Source organism: Pipistrellus hanaki (genome assembly GCF_964339955.1).
Source record: "Pipistrellus hanaki genome assembly, chromosome: 1".
Classification (NCBI taxonomy): domain Eukaryota; kingdom Metazoa; phylum Chordata; class Mammalia; order Chiroptera; family Vespertilionidae; genus Pipistrellus; species Pipistrellus hanaki.
In genome coordinates, this window is record NC_140503.1 from 179,526,765 (window position 1) to 179,554,535 (window position 27,771).

At 36.2% G+C, this 27,771-nt stretch overlaps 1 protein-coding gene across 2 annotated transcripts in view; it reads right to left on the minus strand.

The window, feature by feature from the left end:
• Positions 1-7,991: 7,991 nt before the first annotated feature.
• The window catches only part of EXOC1 (exocyst complex component 1), a 52,119-nt gene continuing 32,339 nt past the window's right edge, over positions 7,992-27,771 (minus strand). The window contains exons 11-19 of one of the 2 annotated variants that reach the window (XM_084899311.1): positions 24,216-24,260; positions 22,539-22,702; positions 21,867-21,974; positions 20,646-20,722; positions 19,686-19,914; positions 16,041-16,224; positions 14,050-14,249; positions 10,481-10,675; positions 7,992-8,643 (exon numbers count right to left, since the gene is read on the minus strand). In XM_084899311.1, coding sequence (XP_084755437.1) covers positions 8,491-8,643; positions 10,481-10,675; positions 14,050-14,249; positions 16,041-16,224; positions 19,686-19,914; positions 20,646-20,722; positions 21,867-21,974; positions 22,539-22,702; positions 24,216-24,260 — 1,355 coding nt within the window. In that variant the 3' untranslated portion in view covers positions 7,992-8,490. The remainder of the gene's footprint in view (positions 8,644-10,480; positions 10,676-14,049; positions 14,250-16,040; positions 16,225-19,685; positions 19,915-20,645; positions 20,723-21,866; positions 21,975-22,538; positions 22,703-24,215; positions 24,261-27,771) is intronic. The other variant, XM_084899312.1, reaches the window with a different exon arrangement.

Sequence of the window (27,771 nt, forward strand, 5' to 3'; positions counted from 1 at the left end):
AGTTTGTCTCAGTGGACTCAAGGGTCCCGGGTTTGATTCCTGTCAAGGGCATGTACCTTGGTTGCGGGCACATCCCTGGTAGGGAGTGTGCAGGAGGCAGCTGGTCGATGATTCTCTCTCATTGATGTTTCTGGCTTTCCATCCCTCTCCCTTCCTCTCTGTGAAAAATCAGTAAAATATATTTTAAAAATAAAATAAAATAAAATAAACAGCTCCTTTAGGTGATGTTAGTCTTCTAAGAAAACAAAAGCTCCATCTATCAGATTTCTTACCCCTTCAGGTCCAAGGTGCTAACTGTGGGTATGCCTATGGGAAGGTGTGGGGTTGCTGACTGTGTGAACTTCTACCCTTGTCCATTTGGTTGCTCTGTGTGTTGCTGGCATTGCAGCTGAAGCTTGTGGCTGGTGTGATACATGAATCTCTCTCTCTCTCTCTCTCTCTCTCTCTCTCTCTCTCTCTCAGCTCTCTCTGACTCACTCTGCCTCCCCTGTGCTCCTTCAGTATTACATATTCCTTTGACTCCTGGCTGTGATTCCCATTTCTTCCTGCCCCAACTTGCAATCCCACACCATCCTTACCAGCACTGTGGATCCCCAGCCAGAGTCTCAGATACTCTCAGTCACAAAGGTCCCATGTGGTAAATACAGGTGGCTCTAAAGTTAAACCTCGTGACCTTCCATCACCTAGGCATGCTGGTCCCACTAGGGTTGATGTGAGGCAGCCTTCAATGAGGCCTCTTCTCAGGGGAGTCAGGAGAAGAACCCTCTTCTGCCCTTGGTGTCTCCCCCACTCACCTGATGCACAGTCAGAGCATATCTGTGCTGCTTTTTGCTCTCTCCTGCCCGCAATCCCGGAGCTGAAGAAGAATGGCTTCCTTCCCTGCTTCCTTGGTAACACACCTTCCTTATGCCATAGTGTAGTTAGACCCCCTCTACGGAGTGTCTTCTCTACCCCAGGAGAGAACTCTCATCTAGGCTTGGCTTCTTTTTCTTTCTTTTTAAATATATTTTTATTGATTTCAGAAAGGAAGGGAGAGGGAGAGAGAGATAGAAACACCAGTAATGAGAGAGAATCATTGATCGGCTACATGGCCTACACTGGGCATCGAGCCCACAACCCAGGCAAGTGGCCTGATGGGGAATCAAACTGTGACCTTCTGGTTCATAGGTTGATGCTCAACCACTGAGCTATACCAGTTGGTCCAGGCTTGGTTTCTAATGGACGGGGGGTGAAAGGGAATGAAAGAATTTAGAAAATCTTCTCTCAGCCAAAACCGGTTTGGCTGAGTGGATAGAGCGTTGACCTGTAGACTGAAAGGTCCCAGGTTCGATTCCGGTCAAGGGCATGTACCTTGGTTGCGGGCACATCCCCAGGAGGGGGTGTGCAAGAGGCAGCTGATCAATGTCTCTCTCTCATCGATGTTTCTAACTCTCTATCCCTCTCTCCTTTCTCTCTGTAAAAAAATCAATAAGATATATTTTAAAAAAGATAGAGAATGAAAATCTTCTCTCAATTCAATAACCTGGATTTTGAGAGTGTTGTTTGGCTGCACAATCTTATTTTGAAGGTTAGAAGCTGAATACTAATCCTATCTCTTTCTCTTCATTACAAGTAAATATCTCAGAACAGTGCCTGGCAACTCAGTAAACAATCAATGTTCTCTTTCTGTATCAAATCTCTTACTCTCCCTCTGAAATTGGTTGGTGTCTTGGGCCAGTTAGGAAAAATGTGTGCTAGGAAAAGCAAAAGAGAAAAATTATGTTAATAATTTCTAAGACATTAACTTTATTAACATTTACATTCTACCATACTTCAAAATTATCAACAAGTATCTGCTTGTAGAGGAATTCAAACAATATAGTTATCATGATTACTAAGTGAATAAAGATTTACATTAAAAAGGTTACTAAGTGAAATTCTTCATTTAACTTCTGATATTTTCCCTGTGCTCGTTTGCTAATCTACTGTTCTCCCTAAAGATAATGACCATAAGCACTTTGGTTCGGCCTCTTTACTTATTCATTTCCCCAAATACACTAGGAGCTTTCTGAGCTGATCTCTGTAATCCCACAGGGCATCAATAAATATTCGATGAACAAATAAATGATGGAGCGATGAATAATCAAATAATACAGAGTAAATGAAATAGCTTTAAGAAAAAAAATTATTGTTATATAAACTTGTTAAGACGTTACTTAGTTTTGAGTTTTCTTGATAGGATCACATCGAATTAAAGTAGAATAGATTCAATTATGATGCTTCATTTTTTTGGCTCTGGAATAAAGAAGTGATTCAGGGGCAAGATGCCTGCTCTCAAAGAGCTTACCTTCTAGTGGGGAGTGTGGATGGAAGATATACAATAAATGAGTAAAAAGAAAAGAGAATAACTTGAGGTTATGCTAGGTGATGTGAAAAAATGAGATGGGGTAATGTGAGAACGAATGAAAGGAGGAGGAAAACTGCTTGAGATTGGGTGGTCAGGAGAGGCTTCTCTGAGGAATGGCCTCTGAGCTAAGATTTGAATAACAAAGCAGACTTATAAAGATCTGGGACAGAGCATTTCATGGAAAAGAAATGAATTTAATTTAGCAGGTTCTTAGGACAAAAAAAAAAAGGCAAGTGTGCCCTAGCTGGTTTGGCTCAGTGGATAGAGGGTTGGCCTGCGGACTGAAGGGTCCTGGGTTCAGTTCCTGTCAAGGGCACATGCTGGGGTTGCAGGCTTGGTCCCCAGGAGGGGGCATGCAGGAGGCAGCCAATCAATAATTCTCTCTCACCATTGATGTTTCTATCTCTCCCTCTTCCTCTCTGAAATCAATTATATATATATATATATAATTTATTTATTTATTTATTTATTTATTTATTTATTATTATTTTTTAAGGCAAGTGTTACTTGCCTTATTTAGGTGAGAGGTAGGAGGTGAGTTCAGAGAGATAAGTGATGATATCCAGGCTACACAGAACCCTATGGGCCATGATAAAGAGTTTGGATTTTTCTAAGAGTAACAAGGAGCCACTGAAAGATGTGGCAGGTGGAATTTTTTAAAGACAGGTGCACCAATATGTATCCCATTAACACTCTTATACAGTGATGGAAACTCTACCATTGAGAATGGGGTCTAGGGTCCGCGTCCCTCAGTTTGAGTCTAGGCATAGGCTGGTCACTTCTCTGATAAATGGAGTATGCAGAAGGGAAACGATGTGACTTGTAGGGAGCTCATCACAAGAATATAGCTTTCCCTTCTCTCTCTGAACACTTCTCAGGAGAAACTAGATACCATGCTGTGACAAAGCCCAAAGTAGTCTTCACAGAGAGAGGACCTGTGGGTCCCTTGTGGAGAGGTCCTGAAACTCCCAGCCAGCATCAACCACCCGTCACATGAGAGAATGAGTCTGGAGATCTTTATGGAATAAATTTATGGACAGTGGCTCATGGTATGGCAATCAGAATAATTTAAGTCCAGTGTCTTCGTCCCACCCAGTGCCACTCTGCTCGATTCAGATTTCTGGCAGAGGCACTGAGTTTAATGGGTCTAGCTAGTACAGTCAGCTGCCTAAGCCTCGAGAGCACAGGGACTGTGATGGAGAGTCCAGGATCCGGAATAAATCTACTGTGACATAGAATGAACAATAGTTCAATTACTTTCTGAGTATTTTGACAAATTTTATACCCGCTGATGGACCATGTAATTTTTCAGACAGAAAAAAAGAAAAAAAAAAGAAAAAGAAACTATGGTTCAAAGAAAAGGTTAAGAGGCAGGAAATTATTTAAAAGACAAAGGACCCTGACAATCACATAGCAATCACAATTCTTAGGATGAAGCACATCACTTCGGGCTTCATTAGTAAAAGTCAAAGTATTCAATCTATTACACTCTAATTAAATGTCTCTACTCTTTCTTCCATTTAGAGAATTGTTCACTGCTATTCGTTGGGATTTTGTTAGGAATGTAGTATCTTTGACCACACTAAATGCTGCTAAGTCAGAATTTGCATGTCAAAAAAAAATATCCCTGTTTATTTCATGCGTACCCTAAGGTTTGAGAAGCATAGATGTAGAGTAGGGGTGTCGAACTCAATCAGAGAAGGGGCCAAAATCTAAAATCCAGCCTAAATCGCGGGCCGAATGGTTTACTGAACAGTCATAAACTGACAATGTCATAAACTGACAGCGGAGTGCAGTGATGACAGCGCGGTGCGGGCCACATTGCAAGGCCTGGCCGGCCGGATTTGGCTCGCGGGCCTTGTGTTTGACACATGTGATGTAGAGGATCCCAAAACAGACAGAATTAGTAACCTTCTCTGACACAACTCTGATAGTGCATGTTACACTTGACTGACATAGCCATTTCTACTTTCCCAGTACTTTTTCATCTACAGTTATTCTCTAAATTATTATTTTTAATAGTTTGTTCTGTGTTCCTGTTTGCCTATCCCTGCTAGTAAACAATAGCCTAGATCTTTAAGGTCTAGAAAACTAGAGCTGATGAAAGTCAGCCACTACCTTTTCGTTACTAAGTAAGAGCCATGCTTGTTCTTCAAACTGTGTTGTTTGGCCTTTAAGTATGTCTTGGAATTCTTTCTTGGTGGTCGGACATGATGCTGGGTAAAATGACTGCTGTAAATAGGCCTTTAGCAATGTAGTAATACAATGTAAATTGTGGAGAGAAGGGAAGTGCTTACAGTCCTGTAAATAGGCCTACCTTTTAGTGAGCCTGTACCTCTGGACTGTGAATGTCACCTGTACTTTTCAGTTTCTTTTCCTCTCTTAGGGATAGCGCGAGTGGGTTGAAGTTGGGTATTTCCCATCTTCCATGTACAAGACCTCAACCAGCTGGAGTTGGCCATTTCATTTCTCCAGGTTAGGCTCTGGAATAGTTTCTTCTGAGGGCAGAATTTGTTAAAACTGGAATGCTCTGGCATATTTATTTATTCATTTATTTCTTTTTATTTCAATTGGGTATTTTATTGTTCTGGCAACTGCAAAACATACAAATTTCTGAAAGCGGCCCCTGTGTGAAAGCCAGCACAGCTTCAGGTAATTAATTCAGACAAATATACAGAATGCAGAGAAGTCTTAAGCCGCACATAAAAGGCCCCAAACCAACCGACAAACAATAAACCCAATGTAAAAGGTTTTCTATTTTTAAGTTCCCTTATACACATTAGATAAATAAATAGCACATTTGCTATCAAAATTAAAAATAAATTTCAAGTATTACAAACGAAATCATCATTGGTGTGGTTCAAATAGTTTTTCTTCTCCTCCAAAATGAAGAGTTTTGTCTAAAACTCTTACCCAAAAACAAATATGCAAAGCTAAAAAAATTGGTCCCAGATATTTTTTTTGGGGGGGGAAGGGAGGAGAGTTCTGGTTTATTTATTTATTTATTTATAATTTATTGATTTTTTACAGAGAGGAAGAGAGAGGGATAGAGAGAAACATCGATGAGAGAGAATCATTGATCAGCCTCCGCTTGCACACCCCCTACTGGGGATGTGCCCGCAACCAAGGTACATGCCCTTGACCAGAATCGAACCTGGGACCTTTCAGTCTGCAGGCCGACGCTCTATCCACTGAGCCAAACCGGTCCTGGCAAGTTCTGGCATATTTAAAAATGTTTCCTCTCCCTTCCCCCTGCCAGAAGCACAGTTGTTTTTATTTTGATATTCACTGTGAGGCCTGGTAGAAGCACAGAAGGTAAAACTAAAGAAAAGGGTGGTGGTGGTGGTAGGGGGCTCCCAATGACCGAGTACCCCTGGATTTTTTATTTTTCACTCTAATCCACACACAGCCTCCAGCAATCAGTTTTACCTTCCTCAACACAGGTTCCTGTGGATGTTTCAGCTTGTGTGTTTCTGCTCCATTAAGTTTTCTCTGTATTCTCCTGTCAGTCTCTTCAGTTGTGGCCATGGTTTACCTCACTTTTCTTACAGACCTAAGAAGAGTTGGTTTTTTAGTTTAGCTTTTTACTTGTTAGGACAGAGGTGACTCCAAGCTTATGTGCTGGACTAAAAACTGGAAATCTGCACTGACACTTTACATTTGGAAATAACTGTTATATCTACTCTGTTATGTGTTTAGGAACATGAAATATTCTTTCACTTATTTTGGCCTTCTTTAATATCTTTCAATAGTTTTATAATTTTCTCCATAAAGATCTTATACATCTTTTTCAGTCAGATCAGGCTTCCATAACAAAATACCAGACTGGGTGGCTTAAACGCCAGGAATTTATTTTTCCCATTCTGGAGGTTGGAAGTCTGAGACTATGGTGCCAGCATCCTGGGCTCTGGTGGGAACTCTCTTCCTGGCTTGCTATCTCCTCAAATGTCAGAGATTCTGGTGTCTCTTCTCCTAAAGGGCGTCTCTTCTATTGGATCAGGGCTCTACTCTACAAACCCATTTAACCTTAATCACCTCCTTAGGCTTAAAGGCTCTCTAATACAGTCACATGGGGGAAGTCCATATATGAATCTCAGGAAGGGACACAATTTAGTCCACAGCATGTTTTGTTAGATTTAGTCCTAAATACTAAATATTTTTTAAAAATATATATTTTATTGATTTTGACAGAGAGGGAGATAGAAACATCGATAAGAGAGAGTCATCGATTAGCTGCCTCTTGCACACCCCCTACTGGGGATATGCCCGCAACCAAGGTACATGACCTTGACCGGAATCGAACCCGGGACCCTTCAGTCCCCAAGCCGACGCTCTATCCATTGAGCCAAACCGATCTCGGCAATACTAAATATTTTTATGCTATTATAAATGACTATTTTTCTTATTATACTTTTAAGTGTTTTATAGTAAACTAGTGGCCTGGTGCATGGATTTGTGCACATCGAAAGAAAATTAATCAGAAGAAATATTTTAATAGCGCTATTCACCCTTTCTCAATAATGGAAGTGTCACAGATTAAAAAAATTAGTAAAATTTTTATGAAAATAATATGTAAATTAATAACAAAGACCTGCAATAAAATAAAAAACATGATATAAAAACAAAAAATGATATAAAAGTAAGATTGATAAAAAGACGACAAATTGATTAAACTTATTCTACTATCTACCTGTCTACCACATTGAGTAAAAACACTTTCAGAGTGCTTCACTATGATAATTTCCCTTGTGATGAAGTATTTATAACTTTAATTAGTCACATGCTTTTCAAATCCAAGAGAAAGCAATATATGACTGACCATGTCTGAAACGGGTTCAGATAGGAATATTCCTACTCTGTCTGGAGTTTGTCCTCATGATTAATATTCATTGCAAATGCTGGCATCACAGGAAACTGTCTTCGAATTAATTTAAATGGGAGGCCAATGTCAGACGGGGACAAATCACTTCTTGGAATCATAACCACCTCTTTCCACAGATCCTGTGAATACTTCAGCTTCGATTATGTTAGGTCGCAATCTTTTGATAATAAATCATTACAAAGACCCCATTTACTATTAAGATTGATTCTCAGTAGCATGATGATTGCATCTACTTTCAATTTTAATTTATGACACGGCATTCCTGAAGGGAGTAATACTATTAAGAAATTCGATGGGAAAATTTTCCTTTTTGGCATCATCTGTTGAATCAATGGAATCATCACTCAAATAGGTGTGAAAATCTCCATCAAGTATATCCAAAATTTCTTCATTTATGAAAATGCTCATTTTTAGGCCTAAGAAATTCACACTCAAGAATGATGGATCAAAATAATGTGTTTGGCACCAGTGAGAGCTTTACATGTATTGTGCATGCGCGAGTCAACTTTTTTTAAATTGCCAGTGCTCAGCATATGTACTGGCCTGTCGGTCAGTTGGATGGGTGGATGGATGTACAGTCGGTCACTTAGCTTTATATATATATATATATATATATATATATATATATATATATATATATATAGATGGACATGTAAGAACTTTTTGAGTAATGGTCTCTTAAGCATGTAACATCTAATAATAGCAAACTTCAATTTTTTGGGGAAAATTTCTTTATTTCAGAGTCATTGCCACATGGTCACATAATTTTCAAAATCTGAGTTTATAATTGATCATTAAAGATCCCTTATCATATACATATTAGAAAGAGGGGAAAAGTTCTGTACAGTGTTTAGTAGTACATGATTTATAAGCAATAGTGAATTAGTGGAAGCTGAAAAATTCCCAATGCATTACTCATAGGATAACCACTCACAAATACAAGAAGCTAGGCAATAAAGGAAAATTGTTGTCATAGAAAAAATGCTAAAGGCATTTTAAAAGATAAATACTTTAAGTTAGAACACATACTATTGATTAAATAAAGCTGTTATATAAGCTGGTACTTCTTGCTCTTGAATGTGTAGTATGGTGTTATCTATTTATTTGACATTTAAATACATTAAGTTTCAAGGCTGGGTTCTCAAAACAGTTGCTGATATTTTTGATAGTGTCTAGTATACTCAGAGTGCTTTCTTCATTTATTTTTCTTCTTTCATAAAGTTTAGTGAGACTGTGCAATGCTGGAGCAATAATCCAGAATGTCCTGAATAGTGAATTCCATTGTAACACCAGATCCAGGATAACAGCGAGCTATCAAACCTTCAAAGTGCTTGTACTGGCGTATAAATTCATCCTGCATGGAGTGCCACACCACCTTTATAAAAACAAAAATAAAAGTCATACTCTGAGTGGAAAGAATACACAATCAAGCAGGCAGAAATAATGTCAAGACATAGTCTAAAAATTAAGCAGAGTGTAATAATGAAAAAACATGCATCCTAGCTTCTACTTAAAGATATGTGTGCTACACCATCACTCTGTGCCCTAAGTTCTTCATCTGTAAACCAGGATGATGATGATGATGATGATGATGATAATAATAATAATAATAATAATAATAATAATACCTTTCTCCTAAGTTTCTTATGAGGATTAAATACTGTGAGTGAATGTAGTAAAGTGCTTACAACAGTGACACAGTAAGTACACATTACATTTTAGCTATTATTATATCTAAATATCCAATACAGATGTAGAGATGCACAATGATGTATGGAACTAAGACTAGTGACTAAATGAAATGCAATAGTTAATGCTTCAGTTTCATTTCAAGGGAAACTTTAAAATTGATTACATAAAACACTGCTTGATGCCACAGTGAACACACCAAGATGAGACAGAAGGATTATCCGCAATCCAAAGAATATATAATCTATAGACTATTATTGAGATAGAATCTGATATACACATTGACTTATTAGTTAATACTAGGTTACATTTATTGATGCCTACTTTGTATCAGTATAGTACAAAATACTTTATGTATATATTAGCCTATTTAAGTCTCATGACAACCTGATGGAGGAAGGTCTATGATCATCATCCCTATTTGACAGCTGAGGGAATGTATACTTCCAGGAATTTTCCTTATAAACCCTAAATCTTGTAAGTCCCAAATTCCTGCTAATTTAAGACTATTTACTAAACAGTATTATGCTTTTTGCTTTTCATCTTTTAGCTCACAGCATTTCTGTCACCTGAAGTACCACTCCCCCATTTTATCTGTTAATTATTATCTTACTTTCAGAGGCTAACACAAATGTAATACCTTACACCAGTGGTTGGCAAACTCATTAGTCAACAGAGCCAAATATCAACAGAACAACGATTGACATTTCTCTTGAGAGCCAAATTTTTTACATGTAAACTTCTTCTAACACCACTTCTTCAAAATAGACTCTCCTAGGCCGTGGTATTTTGTGGAAGAGCCACACTCAAGGGGCCAAAGAGCTGCATGTGGCTCACGAGCCACAGTTTGCTGACCATGGCCCTACTACCCAAAGCCTTTGATGATGTTGAAATCGGAATTAGTCTTATCTCTGGGCCTTTCAGTCTGGCTTATAAGAATTAATGGCTTGATTTGGAGTTTCAATCTGGCTCTCCCATCCATATGCTATGGGATCTTGGTCTTATTATGCCACCTTTATAAACTTTGATTTTCTCATCTATAAAATGGCAGTGATAATAATAATATCGCCTACCATATTAGGGGGTATGATTTCCATTTATCAAATAAGAAAACTGAGGCCCAGAGTGGATAACTTACTTGCCCAAAGTCAAGTTAGTTTAATCTGGACCCAGATTATGAACCCATTTCTATCTCCAACCCCAAGCTCAGAATCATTCGACTGCACTATACTATATTCTACTTACTCCTCTCAAATATGAAAAATCCCCCAACCCAAAACAAAAGAGAAACAACTTAATGCCTCAAACAATAAAACATAAATATAAAATATATAAGAAAGCCATTAAACTTATATAAATATAATTTCCTCCTTCCTCAGAATTCATTAATTTGGTCTAAACTTTATGGAACTTTCCTCCTGCACTAAAATTAAAAAATCTGTAGCATTTCTAAATGAATATTTGGAGAATAGCAATATATGTAAGCATGTGCAATCTAGGGTGATTAAAAGAACTAAGCATACCTGAAGTAAATTCTCCTCTTCACATAAATGTTTATCAACCTTCTTGTAGAGGTTATCTAGACCTTTTTTCACTTCCTTTCCAGGATACTCTTTAATGACTTTACGAAGTTCTTGTTTGTTAAACGCAAGTTGATAGCTTACTTCTTCCTCTCTTATACCCTGTGCTACACGAGCTTCAACGCCTTCAAAGAAATGCTTTAAGGAAATGAAAAGAAATAGTGGCTAAAAGCTTTTATTTTTCACTTATATGTAAAAAAAAAAAAAAAAAAAAAAAAAAAAAAAAAAAAAAAAAAAAAAAAAAACCCGATTAAAAATAGTACATATTCACTTTGTAAAAACCAGGCAATGTGTAAAAATATAAATAATAAAATAACAATCACCTATTATGCTACCACTTAGAGATAACCACTGTTAACATTTTAGATTTCCACCTAGACTTCTTATGTGTGGGGTAAATAAATCTATACATATAAAATAAGTGACCAAACGACTGAATGACCGGCTGCTTGGTAGCTATGACACGCACTGACCACCGGGGGACAGACGCTCAATGCAGGAGCTGCCCCCTGGTGGTCAGTGCACGCCCACAGCGGGAGTGCTGCTCAGCTGACTGACAGGTGCCTGATGCCATCCTCACATCTGGTGAGCGCAGCTGTGGTGGCCCAAGCCTCTCCCACCTCTGTGGCAGTGCTACTGAGTGGTGGTGGTGGTGGCAGGTGCAGTGGGTCTGGATTGAGGGGTGCGGCATCTGGCCTGGGCTCAGGCTCCTCCTCAGCCACCTGCTGCTTTGTGCACTACTACATCCCTCAGGGGATGCTGGACTGCTGGTTTCAGCCTGATGCTGTGGGGATTGGGCCAAAATCAGCAGTCCGACATCCCTCAAGAGGTCCTGGATTGCAAGACGGTGAGGGGCCAGGCTGAGGGATCCTACTGGTGCACTGGGCCTTTAGTCAGCATATATAAAAGCCTAAGCGACTGAAGGACCATTTGACTGGTAGCTATGATGTGCACTGACCACCAGGGGGCAGATGCTCATCGCACAGGCATGGAAACTAATGAATCTCAGAGTGCGGGAAGAGTTTAACCAAAGATCTTATACACATGCTAGATATGCCTGGCCTGCGGGGATCGAGCCGAAACTGGCAGTCTGACATCCCCCGAGGGGTCCTGGATTGTGAGAGGGCCCAGGCCAGGCCAAGAGACCCGTGCACCGGGCCTCTAGTAAGATTATAATTTTTGTATATTGTATTTTCCACTTAATATTTTATGAATCCTCCCCCAGAAGTATAAATTTTAATGTCTGCATTGTATTCCATCCGATGACTGAACTAAAGTTTATTTATGCATTCCTCCGATACTAAATACATTTAATATTTTTCACTTTTTTCAGTGTTGGCAAAATCTACTCAGATTTAAAACAATCTATTATAAACACAATTGTCATAAATATCTTTTGTACATTGGTATTTACTCACATTACTGATTACTTTCCGGCATAAATTTCTAGGACTACAATTCCTCAGTTGAGGAGTATATTTGGGACAATATTCTGAAAATTCTTCAGATATGCAAATTTGTCAAAAGTATCTGAGACTCACCATATAGCAGTCTTACCGTATTACTATGAACATTATCACAACTCAAAAATATAGTTGTCATTTTGATGAGTGAAAAAGTTTATTTGTTGCTTTATTACAATTATTTGGCTATCAATGAAGTTAACTTGCTTTCACATGATTAGTTCTCTATTCAGAATTGTTGCTCATTTATATACGGGAGTCTCAGTTCTTATTTATTTTAAAAAAATCTTGTATATTAAATATACTTATTGCTGTATTGTTACACATATTCTTTGTAGGCTGACTTTTACGTATCTATGTACATTTTTGTTTTTTTATTCTACACCCAAGGATATGTGTATTGATTTTTAAGAGTAAAAGAGAGAGAGGGGGAGAGAGAGAAAGAGAGAGAGAAAGGAAGAGAAACATGATAGATGTAAGAAGGAAATATCGATTGGTTGACTCCTATATATGCCCTGATGGGATTGAAGCCGAAATCATTTTGTGTATGGGGACAACAGTCCAACCCATTGAGCTATTTGTATTTTTTAATATGTCCAATTTTATTGATTGGCCTGCCTTTATTTGAGCATTATACACTATGATTTAATACTGACAAACCAAATCCCCTCTCAATACTTTCCTCTAAAATTTTCTTTGCAATTATTTCTTTTAACTGGTCATTATGACATGAGGAAATAAGCTGTTTTTTACATATTTATTTTGAATCCTACTACTTTACCATAGATCAATCATTTTAGCATATTATATACAGGTAATTACAATCTTGACTCTATCTTTCATTAATGTTTTAGGTACTATTGCATTGGCTAGAGCTTCCATAACAATGTTAAATTAATAAAGGCTCTAGCAATATTTCTGCTTTAATTTGATTTCAAAGGGAATGCTTCTAATATTTTAGTTAAGTATTACATAGGTTTAGGTCTGAGATAAACCTTTTCCCCTAAAAGTCCTTAAGTTTTATAAGGTATTGATTCCGCATTTGGTTAAAGGTCGCTTAAATATTTCTTTGAATTGTGGACAACGAATACATATTTTTTATTTTGCCTCTAATTTGAAGTTAAAAACTTATAAAAGATGACTAATCACATTGTGGACAAAGTCAGTTAGCAGGATCCATTTCAGCTTATACAGTAGTCTAAGTGAAATGATGCATAATGAAACCAATTTTACCATAGGCTAATTACTATAAATAAAACTGAAGTTCCTGGCATCTCATCAACCTTTGAAAGAAACAACATTGAATGAAATGACCTTATTCAGGGACCTGCTGTACTATGTTGCAAAGTTTTCTAAAACCATCATTTCTTTTTCTTTTTCTTTTTTTAAAATATATTTTATTGATTTTTTTTTTTTTTACAGAGAGGAAGAGAGAGGGATAGAGAGTTAGAAACATCGATGGGAATCATCGATAAGCTGCCTCTTGCACACCACCTACTGGGGATATGCCCGCAACCAAGGTACATGCCCTTGACCGGAATCGAACCTGGGACCTTTCAGTCCGCAGGCTGACGCTCTATCCACTGAGCCAAACCTGTTTTGGCTAAAACCATCATTTCTTAATTTTAATGACTGAACTTGCTGTAGGGAATGACTCAAATCAAGAAAAGAAGGGAAAGGAAAAGGCAATGCGTAAAACATTTTTTGGTCTTTCTTTTAGCTTGATAAAATTTTGAAATCTTCATCTGAACTAGGGATAAAGGTTAGCTAAAACTTCAAGCAAGTTTATTTACTTTCAGAGTCTTCATTTGTAAAATACAGATAATACTATCTTACCCCACATCATTATTTACAAGAATTAAAAGAAATGATGTATACAGAGCATCTAGCACTGTACTGGCAGCTTCAGTAACTGAATCTCTCTTCTTTCCTTATCCTCGTACATTCATGCATGTAGCAGATTTAAGATGACTGTTGTGTTTTTCATATGTAAACATTTGAATATGTATTCAAAACCAGGAAAAAGATACTAAGTGAAAATATACTTACATTTAGTTTTTCAAGAGGTTGTCCTAAAGAGTAAATGACATAAGATTGCAGGTGATCTGTGTATTTTTGTTTGGCTTCTTTTTTCTCAGCTTCTAGACATGAGATTTTCAAACGAGAAAGTGTTGCAAAAATATGGTGAAAGTTTTCCATCATAACTACATCCCTCGGGGTCTTCTGGCTTTCATTAGCTACTTTCTCCACTAAATAAAAACAGGAAAACAAACAAACAAAAAATATCCTGATGTGAGTATTGACCATATTTAACTATAAAAACATTTATGTGATGTTTTTCATCTGTAAGTTTAAGAAGTAAACACATTTATGGACTGAGTAAAATACACTGCACTGAAGAATGTTCACATCTACCTAAACCTAATAAAAATATCATTCTAAAACAGTCCCATTTATATTATTATGCAATAAAGGTGGCTTTTCAAATCTGTGGGGAAATGAGTTATTCAAAGTGTGTTAGGACAACCAGCTGAATACATCTGGGTTACTATTTTTACTTCTTTTAGACAAATAAATTCTAAAGTGTCCAAGTACTTAAAATGTAAAAATAAAAAAGTGAATATGATAATAAGAATTAAGAAGAAATAAAGCGAAGTAAAAAAATAATTTTGTGATGGTATGACCTTCCTAAGAATTCCCCAAAACTTAGAAGTCATAATGGGGAAAGTGGATAAGTTTGACATAAAATTTGAAAGCTCTTACATTGTAAAAAAATATCACAAGCAAAATAAATGTATAGTCTGTTAATTTGACAAAGAATAAAAACATTGCTAATACCTACTAATCTTAATCATTGGTACAGATGTGACAGAAACTTTCACCAACTGCTCATAGCACTAAACTGGTATGATTTCTCTAAACGGCAATTTGTATAAAACTTTGAGATATATACAAACCTTTTGACCCTGCAATTCCATTTCTAGGAATTTACCCTAAGGAAATTACTGGACAAGCACACAAAAATATATGCAAATTGGAAAGAAACTAAATGCCTATCAATAGGTGATCTGGTGATAAATACTGATACATGGAATACTATGTAATCATTAGAAATGAGTACGACTATCTATGTTAACTAACAAGGGAAGAGTTGGATTATAATCTAGCAGGCTCCAAAACAGTGAGTAAGGTATAATACAATTTTTTTTTTATATTAGAGAACATACAGATATAATATATGCACATTTATAAGAGGAAAAGAGACATACAGAAAAATTTATATAAAGGAAAAAAAATTAAATGGTATTCTGCATGAAGAGATTACATATCATCTGATTTTTAAAACTGCCTTCTGATTTTGGCAGTTGTGCAATGAGCATATGCTATTTCAAAATCAGACAAAGCAAAGCTATTTGAACTGTAAAAGAAATATCAATCATACAAACATTGAGTCATATAATTTATCTATCTTTTCCATTGGCCAACTTCTGCTGAAAATGTTACATGCAATTAGTGAAATGATCTACCTCTTGTCAATTCCTGAATACATGCACTTAGATAATTTATTTCAAATTAAATGACACATCATGCTGTTTCTCTGTAATTTAATTGGGGGATTTGACATAGGAAGACAGTGAATTATAGAAGTTTAGCATTAATCTATCTAATGAGACAGATATGAGAATTGAGGTCTACAAAAGTGAATTGATTTGCTTCAGGTCACACAGACACCATTGCCTATCATCTTCAGAAGACTTGCAAAAATGCATATGTAATCTGGGAGGTCTTTTTTTGTTTAAAAAGTAAATTCAGTTTTGCATAGTGATAAGCCCATATAAATTCTAAAATCTAAGTGCTTCCTGATGAATATGAATAAATTTTATGTGCTCTTTGTTTTTCAAATTTCAGAAATTTTTAATTTCAGCCAATTTAAAACTATAGAATATGAAAACCAATGAACATATTTCCACTCAGCTTATGAGTTACCAGAAATGATAAAAACCAACCAAAAAATTCTTTAGAACATAACAAAAGCTTACCGTTAACAAATACTCCTCTTATAAGTTTAGTATATGCTTTATCTAGATCTCCACGACGCTCAGCATTTTTGAAGATTGATTCTGCAAGCCCAGCAAATTCTTCAAATTCAGCAACAAATGGAAGAATTCCTACTTTACTCTTCTTTGAGATTTTTACTTCTTCCATTTGCCTTATTTGGTTACTCTAAAGTTAGGCAGAAAGCACGGGAGAGAAATAGCTAAGCAACTTAAAACAAGGTAGTATAATCAAATGTACACATCATAGAGGAAAGATATAATTTAGTACCTAGAACAATTTGAATGCTTACCAACTAAAAATTAATACATAGGGCAGAGGCCAGTTTGGCTCAGTGAATAGAGCGTCGGCCTGCGGACTGAAAGGTCCCAGGTTCGATTCAGGTCAAGGGCATGCGGGCATATCCCCAGTAGGGGGTGTGCATGTGCAAGAGGCAGCTGATAGATGTTTCTCTCTCATCGATATTTCTAACTCTCTATCCCTCTCTCTTCCCCTCTGTAAAAAAATCAATAAAAAAATTATATATATATATATATATATATATATATATATATATATATATATATATATAAATTAATACATAGGGATAAGTAAGAAAACTATTGCTATAGGTTAAAAAGTAAATATATTTAAGAAAAAAAGTCGCCCTGGGGTATGTTCAGTGGTTAGAACATCAATTCACACACCGAAGGGTTGCAGGTTAGAATCCCAGTCAAGGGCACATATGTGGGTTACATGTTAGATCCCTTTCTGTGGTCAGGGCACAGGCGGGAGGCAACCAATCAATGTGTCTCTCTCTCTCCCTACCACTCTCTCTAAAAATCAATGAAAAAAATATCCCTGAGTGAAGATTAACAAAAGAAAATAAAGTCAAGGGGGAAAAAAATCCAGATTTAAAATAACATTTAATCAAGGCCTATTAACCTTAAGTTCTTTGTTTAAAGTAAAAACAACCAACAGCTAAAACCGGTTTGGCTCAGTGAATACAGCATCGGCCTGAGGACTGAAAGGTCCCAGGTTCGATTCCGGTCAAGAGCATGTACCTTGGTTGGGGGAACATCCCCAGTAGGGGGTGTGCAAGAGGCAGCTGACTGATGTTTCTAGCTTTCTATCCCTCTCTCTTACTCTCTGTAAAAACTTAATAAAATATATTAAACAAAAAACAAACAAAAAAACAACCACCAATAAACATTGTTATCATTTATGAAAGATAAGTATAGGCAATTGGCCATTTGGGGACACAGGTGATACCAGAACACATACAGAATCTCCTACAGGTTTCTCCTAGTTAGTGCCCAAGTGGCCAGGTTTGAGGACCACAGCCATTTCCAGTTCTCATTAACCTAAAATCTGTTTGGACAGACAAGTTCCGTATTTTTGGGTGTGAAAACAGAGGGAGAACAGGCATTTCTACTACGGATTTAGATCACAAAGTGAATTTTCCGTGTACGTACTTGCTATGTATTTTAAATTAGTTCAGGAAAATGCTTATGTATGGATGGTGACAAAGTATAAAAGGGATGTTTCACATGGACAGAATCTAACATCTGGGTTCATAAAGATCCATGGAATTCAATTATGGTTCTGTGTACTTCTCAGAGGATCTAAATCTATTCACAGTAAGAATTACATTGCCAAGTACTGTTGGACCATTTTCAACTTCTATGCAAAATTCCATTGTGTTGAGATGTTGGGGGTATAACTAGAAAACCATATGACATGTGGATTAGAAAAGTAATTATTTAGGCTATAGGGATTAATATAAGAAAATACTGTGAGTATTGTCAATTGTTTCATATTATCTTTACTACTAGTCTACTTCATTAGTATTGATAACGGTGAAGAATGAAAACGGATGTAGTGGAGCTCAGTGTAAGATCTTAGATACTGAAACCAGACTGGCTCCATCACTTTTCAACTGTTGATTTGGGGAAAGTAACATAACCTCTCGGAGCATCTACCTTATGTGGGAGAGAGAAGGTTGTGAGATAGGATAAGATAATGTGTACAAAGTATTAGACCAGTGCCTGGTACATTGTAAGCACTAATTTGTGAATGTTGGTCTATTGTTGTTATTAAGCTTTATGAAGATTTTTATTCTGTGTGACATTTAAATGCACATAATATAATTATAGCGTGAATATACTTGGACATTAATAGGCAATGTTCTAAATGACAGCTGTCTTCTCTGGCTTTGTAATAGGCAGGAAAGATATTCATGAAACATACCCACTTTTATATACCAAGTAATTTAATAAAAAAAAAAACTTTCTTTAGAATCTGATTCAGTCCAACTCATACCTACAAGCTTACCAAAACAGAAAAAAAAAAAAAAAGTTGTTAATGATTTTTCCTTTCCTATTAGGAGGAGGAAAATGATAACTTCTGAAAGTTATTGTAAGAACAATTATTGAAATAGTGATATGATTATTTATTAAAGCTATCTACATAAAACCCTCATATGCAAATAGACCAAACCACGGAACAACTGAATCACCAGTGGCTATGACATGTGCTGACCATGGGGAGGCACGCACAAACATTGTGGGTGGTGGCCACAGTGGGATGGTGGAGCAGGTGAGTGGGAGTGCTAGACCAAGGCGGTGTGCTGGTCGCTGTCATTGGGGTGAGACTTTGGTGGTTACTAAAAATTCTTTGCTCCAGCGCGCTGCAGTCCCACCTGGTGCTCGCACCTGCTGCCAGTGCTGGAGCTGCCCCTCGCACCTGCTGCAGGCCCCGATCGCCCTGCAGGGCTTCTCCACCTCCCCGTTCCTGAGGGTGATTGGGGCTGGCCAGCTGCCGCTTGCATCCAGTTGGTGCTAGAGCTGCCACTCGCACCTGCTGCCGGTGCCCAGCCGCTTGGCACAGTCAGTGGGTGTAAGCAATGGCTGCCAGCCCCGATTACCCCTGAAGGCTTCTCCACCTCCCCCTGCTCCTGAGGGGCGATTGGGGCAGTAGCTGCCACACGCAACTGCTGCTGGTGCTGGCCCCAATCGCTCAGCGCTGGCCCTTATTGCTCCACGTCTTCAGTGGGTGCTAGCAGGGCTGGCGCCATCAGCGTGTGGGGGTGGTGGTAGCGGGAGTGGGGCTGCTGGCAGACAGGGAACTGGGGGCTGTGGCAGGAGGGGCTAGGCGGGGCATGGAGGATGGGCCGAGACTTGCCCCTGTGCCCTCTGCAGCCCTTCGGGTCATAGTTCCTTTCAAAGTGCATGAATTTGTGTACTGAGCCTCTAGTTAAATATAAAATGAACAAAGTAAATAATTTAAACAATAAAAATGATCCAATTAATAATTTTCTCATTGGAATATGTTAGGAAAAAATACAATAAATCCAAATGATAGTTTCAATTGTTTCATTAACCTTTGGTCACTAATCAGTTAACTGAGATTTAAGTTACCAAGCTGCAGTTTCTAGGCCATCTGCTTGCCAAGATTCAGTGTAGAAGAGAAGCTGACAGGCATGGTATCATCAAACTACCTTTGTTCATATATATTGCAGCCAATACCCTGCTTCAAGGCATTGGGCGTTTTGAACAGTAGATCTCCAAATGGAGAGCTGGAAATCTGTTAAATACATTTACCTGTTTTTTGCAATAATTACCATTCTAAGTTATTAATAAAGAACTTACAATGCATTTGTCAAAGTTCCTTTTGACAGTCACCAAAACATTTCCCAATGTAGTGCTCAAAAAAGAAGCAGGGTCCACATTTTGTGCAGTCCACACATGATGACTCATTTTCACTAGCATGTAAAGGGAGTTAAAGCTATCAATTTTGTCTCCTAATGCAATGAGGTTGTTCAGTTCTGGCTCAATGCAGCGAAATATTTTAGTCATCATTTGGCGGATCATATCTTTCCTGTTCAAAAAACATACAAAATGTAGCAAGTTGTTTTGAGCTTTAGGTATAATTCATCTTTCACTTTAACCCATTGGGCATATACAAAACAACTAAAATATTACATTTTCATTAAAAATGTCTAAATATAATGAACTAAGTATTCTTCAGCAGTTTCCAATATAAAAATATTTTTTAGTTAAGTTTTATCACTCAAAATAACTATCATTTGTAAAGCTGGGATCCTGAAATGTGCTCTGTGATTTCCAAGAAATACATGGCAATTCGAATGCTGCTTCCTATCAGGAAGCATCAAAATTGGTTATATTTTTTGTATTAGAGCCATGGTCGGCAAACTGTGGCTTGTGAGCCACATGCGGCTCTTTGGCCCCTTGAATGTGGCTCTTCCACAAAATACCACAGCCTGGGTCAGTCTATTTTGAAGAAGTGGCATTAGAAGAAGTTTAAGTTTTAAAAATTTGGCTCTCAAAAAAAAATTTCAATCGTTGTACTGTTGATATTTGGCTCGGTTGACTAATGAGTTTGCCAACCACTCTACTAGCGCAAAGAGCCATAGAATCATACAACAGGACAGGTTTTAATTCAGTAAGACGTTTAATAAGACACTGGGCATACCTGTCAGTGCTGGGTGCTGTCAGGTTACTAAGCCATCAGGTTACTGAGCAGCACTCCTCTATGTTAAATTTAAAGTTTATTTTTTTCCAAAATAATAGATAATAACCAATACATACTCAGATGAAACGGGCAATGGTGTGCCAGAAATATGTTGCTTTGATGATGTTCCTCCATCTAGGTCATCTGCTTCAGTCTGCAAAAATTATTCAGGTACTTTATATAATAAAAGACCAACAATTTGACTAGTTTAGATAGCAAAAGCCTGCTCAGTCTTAAAATTCCTAGGAGAGAATACATTATGAAAAATAATGATTTTTAAAGATAGCATCACTGACAGAACTACTTAGAATGCTACTTAAGAATGACCATGAAGGGCTTTGTTCTTACATTTTTATATGAGAATTATGGGGGAAAGTTGTGTTTATGTGCACTTAAGGGGAAAGTGGGAAGACAGAAGATACAGGAGGTGGAGGGGGAAGGTCGGAATGAGTGGGCAGCTCAACGAAAAACAGAAAACATACAGGAAGAACTTGTAACAGAGAACTAAAAGTTAATCTCATAAACCATTCTAAAAGAACTTTGGCATTTAAAAAAGCTATCAAGAATTCTTATAGAAGTTAAGATGTAAGCAAATTTACTACTACTACCACCTACAACAACAAAATCCCACCCATTTGAAATAATTTCTCATTCATTTTATATGGTGGCTCTTTAAGATGATCTTAATTTTAAAATCACTTTATTTGCATTGTGATTTTAAGTTTCTCAAAATATTCTAGCAACTATCTCATTTCATTTTCTTCTTAAATTTTTGCCACCTGAGCGGCATGCTGAATAGGCATTATAATATCCATTGAAGAGATGAGAAATGAGGAAATTGGGGATTAAATAATTGGTTGAAGGTCTCACAGCTAGTTAATAACAAAGCCATAGGAAAAAAGTCAGAGTTGAAGCCTCACCTTTTATTTCCCACTTTTTCCCACCCCTCCCCGCCCCACATGGTATATATACTCAAACACCAAACATTTTTAAAATTTATTTTTTCTTGATGACTGCTAAAATCGCTTTTCAAAGTATTTTTTTTTTCAAAATAAATTCAGATATTTTATTCCTTCAATAACTTAGATAATGTTTAGGCTTAAGACAGAGTATTAAATTATATGTGCAAACTATCACTGTTTTTATTGTCTTGTAGTATGACAAAAATTATTTTAGAAGTCCTTATATCATAAATCCATTCTTTTTCTGTTCTAATATTGGAACTGTGACAACATATTAATTAAGCTAATTATATTACAAACCCTATATACTAGCCAATGAACAAACATAAGCCATACCACAGTTCCAGGCATACTTTGATGTTGCTGTAGTTTGAAAAATTTACTTATGAAGTCCTGTTCTGCTAGGCACAGGGGCTCCAGTTCACTGAGTACCTGTTCAAAGATCTGAAGAAAACCAAAATAAAAGATCTGCACCAAAAACTTAAAAGAACACAACACATTTAATTTACTTTTCTGCAGGGACCATAAATGCTTTATCCATAATCTCAATAGAATCTCCAAAACAAACTGTTCCAAGATTGACAGGACATTGCAGTATATCAAGGCATAGCAGGGGCAAAACATACCTAAAATTAAATTCATAATAATTATTCACTTGAAATTGGGAAAGAGAAATACAGAGACAGACTTTTAAAGCTTATTTAATGCACTGCAGAGAACAGTTCTGCTCCATAAAAGCTGCTATTTCCTCTTTGCCTTGTAGATACTTAAAGAACTTAGATTTAAGATGCAAGCATTTTATGACTTATAACGAAATTTAATAAAGCTATAATGTAATTTAATTGATAGTTCACAATTTAGTGGCCATTTGACTAGTATTTTTTCCCCCCAGATTCAAAATAGGAAAGACATGGTTAACCAAATCTTTGAATACATTTAAAGCAATAACAGACTGCTGTTAGAAAACTAATATTAGTATTGAAGAAGTACCTGCTATTTTTATTTTACCTTATCAAATTTGGTTCTGTCCGCAACATCGAGATCAGAAGTAGACATGTTTCCCATATCCAGCAAGGAAGACGACTGAGATCTGCGATTCCCTGAAGGCTGAACACTGAGTTTGTTTAGACTAGAAGTAGATCCAGTTAATTTCCCAGAACTTCCATGAAGACCTAAGAAATAATAAAACTTTGAGAGTTGTGACCTTCATGAATAAAGATCCATAGCATAGATCAGGGCCATCTGCCCGTTTTGGTTTTTAAGGGCTCATATTAGTTAGGATGCAAGACTACCACATGGGACAGGTTGTGGAGTTTCCTCTTTTATTAACATTTGTGACCTATTCCTGAGCATATGGTAAAGAGTAGTGAAACTACACAGATCTATAGGAGTGAAAGACAGTAAAGATCCCCAAATCTATGTCATTCTCCATCTCATCATAAACATAAAGTTGTTTGATGATATATCTAGACTAAAGTAGATGAGGATTTATTTCTTTCCCATTCAAAAGACATGAATATGATGGTCACTGACTCCCCCCTCTCCCTCCCGCAGTGTACTAGCTTAACATGACTGTTAAATTTCTGAAGAAAACTGCCATATCCCGCCCAGCCAGTGTGGCTAAGTGGTTGAGCGCTGGCCTATGAACCAGAAGGTCACAGTTCTATTCCTGGTTAGGCCACATGCTGGGGTTGCAGGCTGGATCCCCAGTGTGGGGCGTACAGGAGGCAGCCGATCAATGATTCTCTCTCATCACTAATTTTTCTATCTCCCACCCCTCCTCCTTCCTCTCTGAAATAAAAAAAATATATATATTAATATATATATATTAAAAGAAAAAGAAAACTGCCATATCCCAATACTACCATCCTCCAAGTTAAATCAACATATTAGGCTATACCACATGAACTGACAACATTTGATCATTCTTGCCCTACAAAAAAAGTCAATTATACAACTCAACTTAATACATTCCTGAGCCCAGAAACTCTTTTACATTAAATAAATTGATTAACTGCAGTTCTTTAAAAACAAGGAGAACCCCCCCCCCCGAAAACCTGTTGTATTTAAAATACAACTAAAATATGATACATCATTAATGATATAAATATGGGACATCTGGGCTTAAGTATAAACATAGGTATCCATCATTGTCATGAAGAAAAATTATAACAATATGGCTAGACAATATCTTACATACATAAAGGAATTAAAGAATTCCATTTTTATAAGAAAATATGATACTGTCATTCAGAGTTAAGTATAAATACATTTTTAAATTCTTCTTGAGTATCTCTCAGTGAATCTCTATTATTTACTGATGGTCAGATGAGACAAATGAAGATACAATAAGGACAATTAAAGACAAATTCTGGTTTCATTATGTAAAATCTGACCACATGTAAAACAATTTTTATAGTTTCTAACCACAGCCTGAAAACAGAAATATAATGGTTAAACCTTTTTATAAATTTCTGATTACACACCATTTATTTTCAACTCTATTAGATATTCCTTTGATATAGACACATCACTACCATCATGTTGGTTTTCTTTCACCAATGTCTGGAAATACCTCAGAGCAATCAATAGTTTAGGTGTAACTTTTTTTCAAGACAAACAACTAATTTCTAAACATGAAACAAACATGCATTGAGAATACCTACTAACACTCAGCATACTCACTCTCTGTTTCCTGTTTGACAGCACTTTCTTTTCGAGGAAGTGTAGCTGTGATGGATTAGGTTGCAAGCATCAAAGACAAAGACAAGTTAATAAACTGCAATTTGCACAAACCATGCACAAGAGGAAGTTAAGCTTTAGTTTAAAAGACACATGCAGAGAACCATGAGCATCAAGTAACAAAAGGTGCACATATGTTTAGTTGGTCAGCTACTGTTGGAAAAATTATATGAAAGAAAATACTTATCTTTTCATGTATTATTTTTACTCTAATATTCAAATAAAACTATCTATATTTGTAAAACCACCCCATACTTTTAAATGATTGTTTTAAGTTTATAAAGCTGGTATACTTAAATTTAAAAGACTATATTTACAAGTTTTGGTTTCTGAAGAAAAAATATGGTTTAAGTAAATAATTTAATGCAGTGGAAATTTATTAAAATGAGGCTGTAGATTTAGACATAAAATGTACCAATAATTTCAGATTCCCTGGAAGCTACTGAAAGGAATCTCCATTGTACTAAATAATTTTACATTACATCTGATAAAAAAATGATATGCTGGGGTTTCAAAACCATTTCAAAATATCAAGCTGCACTATTTAGTAACTGGCCTTGTGAACACCTAGAATGAAAGGTTTATATAAAAATACAACTTATCTGGAGAAGAGAGGATGGAAGGGTAAAGCTAAAGGAATTGGTTTAATACAGGAATTTTTAAACTTTTAAGGATCATTTGGTTTTATTCTAAAACTTCTGTATATAAAATATTTATTAAATGAATTATAGAGATCATCTTGTGAAACATTCTAAACTCAAATTAGAAGTAGATATGAAAAGCAAAGAAAGGAATTACAGAATGAAACAGAAAATTAAAGAACATAATTTAGAAATATTTAAAAAACAAAAAATATGTCAACTGTCACTGCCAAACTTCAAGGCAAAAGCCCAAGTATAAGCTACTAACTTGTCACACCAGTGACATGTATATCTTCCCAGCCTTGGCTTCCTGAAGCTCAAAGGAGTATGAAACAGTAAAGCTGGACATCAAAGTGGCAAGCAAGGATCATGCTAGAGCTACTAGCTGGCCAACCTGAACAATACCCCTGGTGGCCTTAAGGTGTCACTCTACTAAGTCATCAGTTCCAAATCCTAATACTTCATATACTTTATGTTTAAGTAGCCAATAAAGAATACAGAATTACTACTAGTGCCTATAACTATAATTTGGGGCTCATAAAAAGTTCATATTATTTATCAGAAACAAGTAAAAATCTTCAGGTAGACTTTTAAATATATTTAAATAATCCCCTCTAGATTATAAATATCATGGGGTAGGATCTGTGCTTATGCTGCTTTCTCAGAACACAGCAGTGCTTATTATATAATAGGCAATCAATAAATACTTATTGAATTTCTAGCCATTGTAAATCCAGTCTTGTATTGAAGACTTCCTTTGCAATCCACAAGATTTCTTAGTTTAGTGGAGAATCACAGAATGAAAAAATGACTTTGGCTTACCATTTTAAAGATCTGGGAATATTAAAATAAATATGAGAGGCAGTAAATATGAGAGGCATATATTATATAAATACATATGTTAATGAATTAAAATAATGTGTGTCTCTGTGTTATCTTAGCTGTAGAAAGAAAAAACTGGTGGTTTTAAAAAAGAAATACTAAATTTTATCTGCCTGCCAATTCATTAAGCACAGTTGTAGAATATACTAAAATATCGATCTTGGGGAGAAAATTCTAGCCCTCTGAGGATGTCAAAGTAAATCTATTAATAATAAAGGGCAATGACTTACATAAAGACCTATCACAAAGAAGATATTCTTTACTGGAATTTTAACCTAATTTTGAATTATATGAACTAAGTAGATGTTAAAGATCTGAGTCCAGACTGGTTCATAAAGAGGGTACTCCCCTGAATCTCTATGGCTATATTGACTACAGTGTACTTTGTAAAGTATATGCAATCTGCCTTTCTATTCTTATTAGCATCTATGACCTAGCATTTTCAGAGCAAATAAAAAAGAACTCATTTAAATATTATTTATTATTAATTTTGGCTCATTAAAAAGTCATCATTCTGAAATTTCAGACTTTTATCTGAATTATAATTACTATTAAAATTCATTTAAACATTATTTGAATAATTAAAAAGATATATTTAAAACTTTTACATTCTACTTTAGAACTAAGTCATTTGTATTTAACTTGAAATTTATTTTTAAATGCTGAATAACAATACTTCAAGATGGACTAAACTATATTTGTCCTCTGAATTCTGTTTGTTTAGTATTTTCTTCTGTTATAACTGATATCAAAATAACTGAAATTATATAACTTTATAGTACCATCAACCTCCAGAAAGTATTCCCCTATTCCTTATTATTAAATAGATTCATTGAAGAGATATAATTTTAAATTTTAAAACTATAAAAGTGCCTTCTACATGTGTATTATGTTAATATAAAAATATTTAACAAGATAATTTAAGAACTTTTCAAGGGGCAAGAAATGAAAATCCTAGGTCTCAGGTTAATGCAATGACACCATTAAGCTACTACTGTACTTGGCCCTGGCTGGTGGCTCACTTGGCTGGAGCTTCGTCCCATACACCAAAAGGCTGCAGGTCCAACTCTTGGTCAGGGCACACACCTAAGATTCAGGTTCAATCTCCAGTTAGGACACATATGGGAGGCAACTGACAGATGTTTGTCTCTCACATCAATATTTCTCTCGCTCTCTCTCTTGCACCCTTTCACCCTAACTCTCTCTTTAAAATCAATAAAAACATATCTTTGGGTAAAGATTTAAAAATATTTATTATTGTACTTGATTTAAATTATATTTATATTATGTCATTTATCTTCGTGTGAATTTTAGGCTTGATAATCAATTTTCATACTGGGATTAATGGCCTCTTCAGGAGTTAATTTTAAAAAGATTTCCCTTTTAATTCCAGTTTTCATATACTGTAGAAGAGTACTCTCAAAATAAAATGATTCACTAACAAGTGGTGACAGATATACTAAATGAAAACATTAAACATGTAACTACATTAATATTGTGTTTACTTAAAAAAAAGCATAACATATTCACAGTGAAACATTAACAAAGATATAAACACACTGCTGTTTAATAACAATTAACCTTTAGGATGAGTTAGCATTTCTGTTTCCAAAAGCCTATTGTCCCAAGATTCTCATCAGTTTCTTTACCTAAGTGTATTTGTACACAGATTCAAACCACTTCAAAAGCCTGGACTCCTAGATTCAATATATTAGTGTTGTATTAAAAACAAGCAAACAAACAAACCATCCAGTGAATTACAAAATAATTACCCATTAAAGACAGTCTTCTCTGTCCTAAAGAAAAGAATGGAAAGATGAGCTATCAATTTCAAGTCCTGTTCCCCGATTACTGGAGTTGCTTAGGGCATAGGCTCCTTTCAACAGGCAAATGCTAAACTCATTTTTCTAAAGGGAGCTACGCAGACACACTGAGGAGTACACATTGTAGCCACTTAAGGCTAGGTTTTGACTTCA